Source organism: Limulus polyphemus, unplaced genomic scaffold, assembly GCF_000517525.1.
Source record: "Limulus polyphemus unplaced genomic scaffold, Limulus_polyphemus-2.1.2 Scaffold127408, whole genome shotgun sequence".
Taxonomy (NCBI): domain Eukaryota; kingdom Metazoa; phylum Arthropoda; class Merostomata; order Xiphosura; family Limulidae; genus Limulus; species Limulus polyphemus.
The window spans coordinates 1-1,017 of record NW_013793004.1 but is presented as its reverse complement, the minus strand read 5'-3'; the positions used below and the strand labels follow the sequence as shown (position 1 = coordinate 1,017).

General features: G+C 32.5%; 1 protein-coding gene across 1 annotated transcript; it reads right to left on the bottom strand.

Annotated features, from left to right (window-relative positions):
• Positions 1-25: 25 nt before the first annotated feature.
• On the bottom strand, positions 26-893 carry LOC106477958 (cell wall integrity and stress response component 4-like; the record flags this gene model as incomplete). Its single annotated transcript, XM_013938465.1, has 1 exon — positions 26-893. A coding segment is annotated over one exon (868 nt), but the record flags the coding sequence as incomplete, so codon positions are not given.
• Between the last annotated feature and the right edge of the window lie 124 nt (positions 894-1,017).

The window sequence follows — 1,017 nt, the reverse complement described above, 5'->3', positions numbered from 1 at the left end:
AGTTGTAACTGATGAATGAAACGTCTCATTCATCAGTTACAACTAACATCCCTAGTGAGACATTTAGTTCAACAACAACAACTGATGTACCTAAAAAAACGTACTCTTTGGATACATCAGTTGTTGTTGAACTAAGTATTTCATTAGGGATGTTAGTTGTAACTGATGAATGAGAAGTTTCTTTAGGTACATCAGTTGTTGTTGTTGAACTAAATGTCTCACTAGGGATGTTAGTTGTAACTGATGAATGATATATTTCTTTAGGTACATCAGTTGTTGTTGAACTAAGTATTTCACTAGGGATGTTAGTTGTAACTGATGAATGAGACGTTTCTTTAGGTACATCAGTTGTTGTTGAACTAAGTATTTCACTAGGGATGTTAGTTGTAACTGATGAATGAGAAGTTTCTTTAGGTACATCAGTTGTTGTTGAACTAAGTATTTCATTAGAGATGTTAGTTGTAACTGATGAATGAGACGTTTCTTTAGGTACATAAGTTGTTGTTGTTGAACTAAGTATTTCATTAGGGATGTTAGTTGTAACTGATGAATGAGACGTTTCTTTAGGTACATCAGTTGTTGTTGAACTAAGTATTTCATTAGGGATTTTAGTTGTAACTGATGAATGAGACGTTTCTTTAGGTACATCAGTTGTTGTTGAGCTAAATGTCTCACTACGGATGTTAGTTGTAACAGATAAAAGAGACTTTTCTTTAGGTACATCAGTTGTTGTTGTTGAACTAAATGTCTCACTAGGGATGTTAGTTGTAACTGATGAATGAGACGTTTTTTTAGGTACATCAATTGTTGTTGTTGAACTAAGTATTTCATTAAGGATGTTAGATGTAATTGATGAATGAGAAGTTTCTTTTGGTACATAAGTTGTTGTTGAACTAAGTATTTCATTAGGAATGTTAGATGTAATTGATGAATGAGAAGTTTCTTTAGGCACATCAGTTGTTGTTGAACCAAGTATTTCACTAGAGATGTTAGTTGTAACTGATAAATGAGACGTTT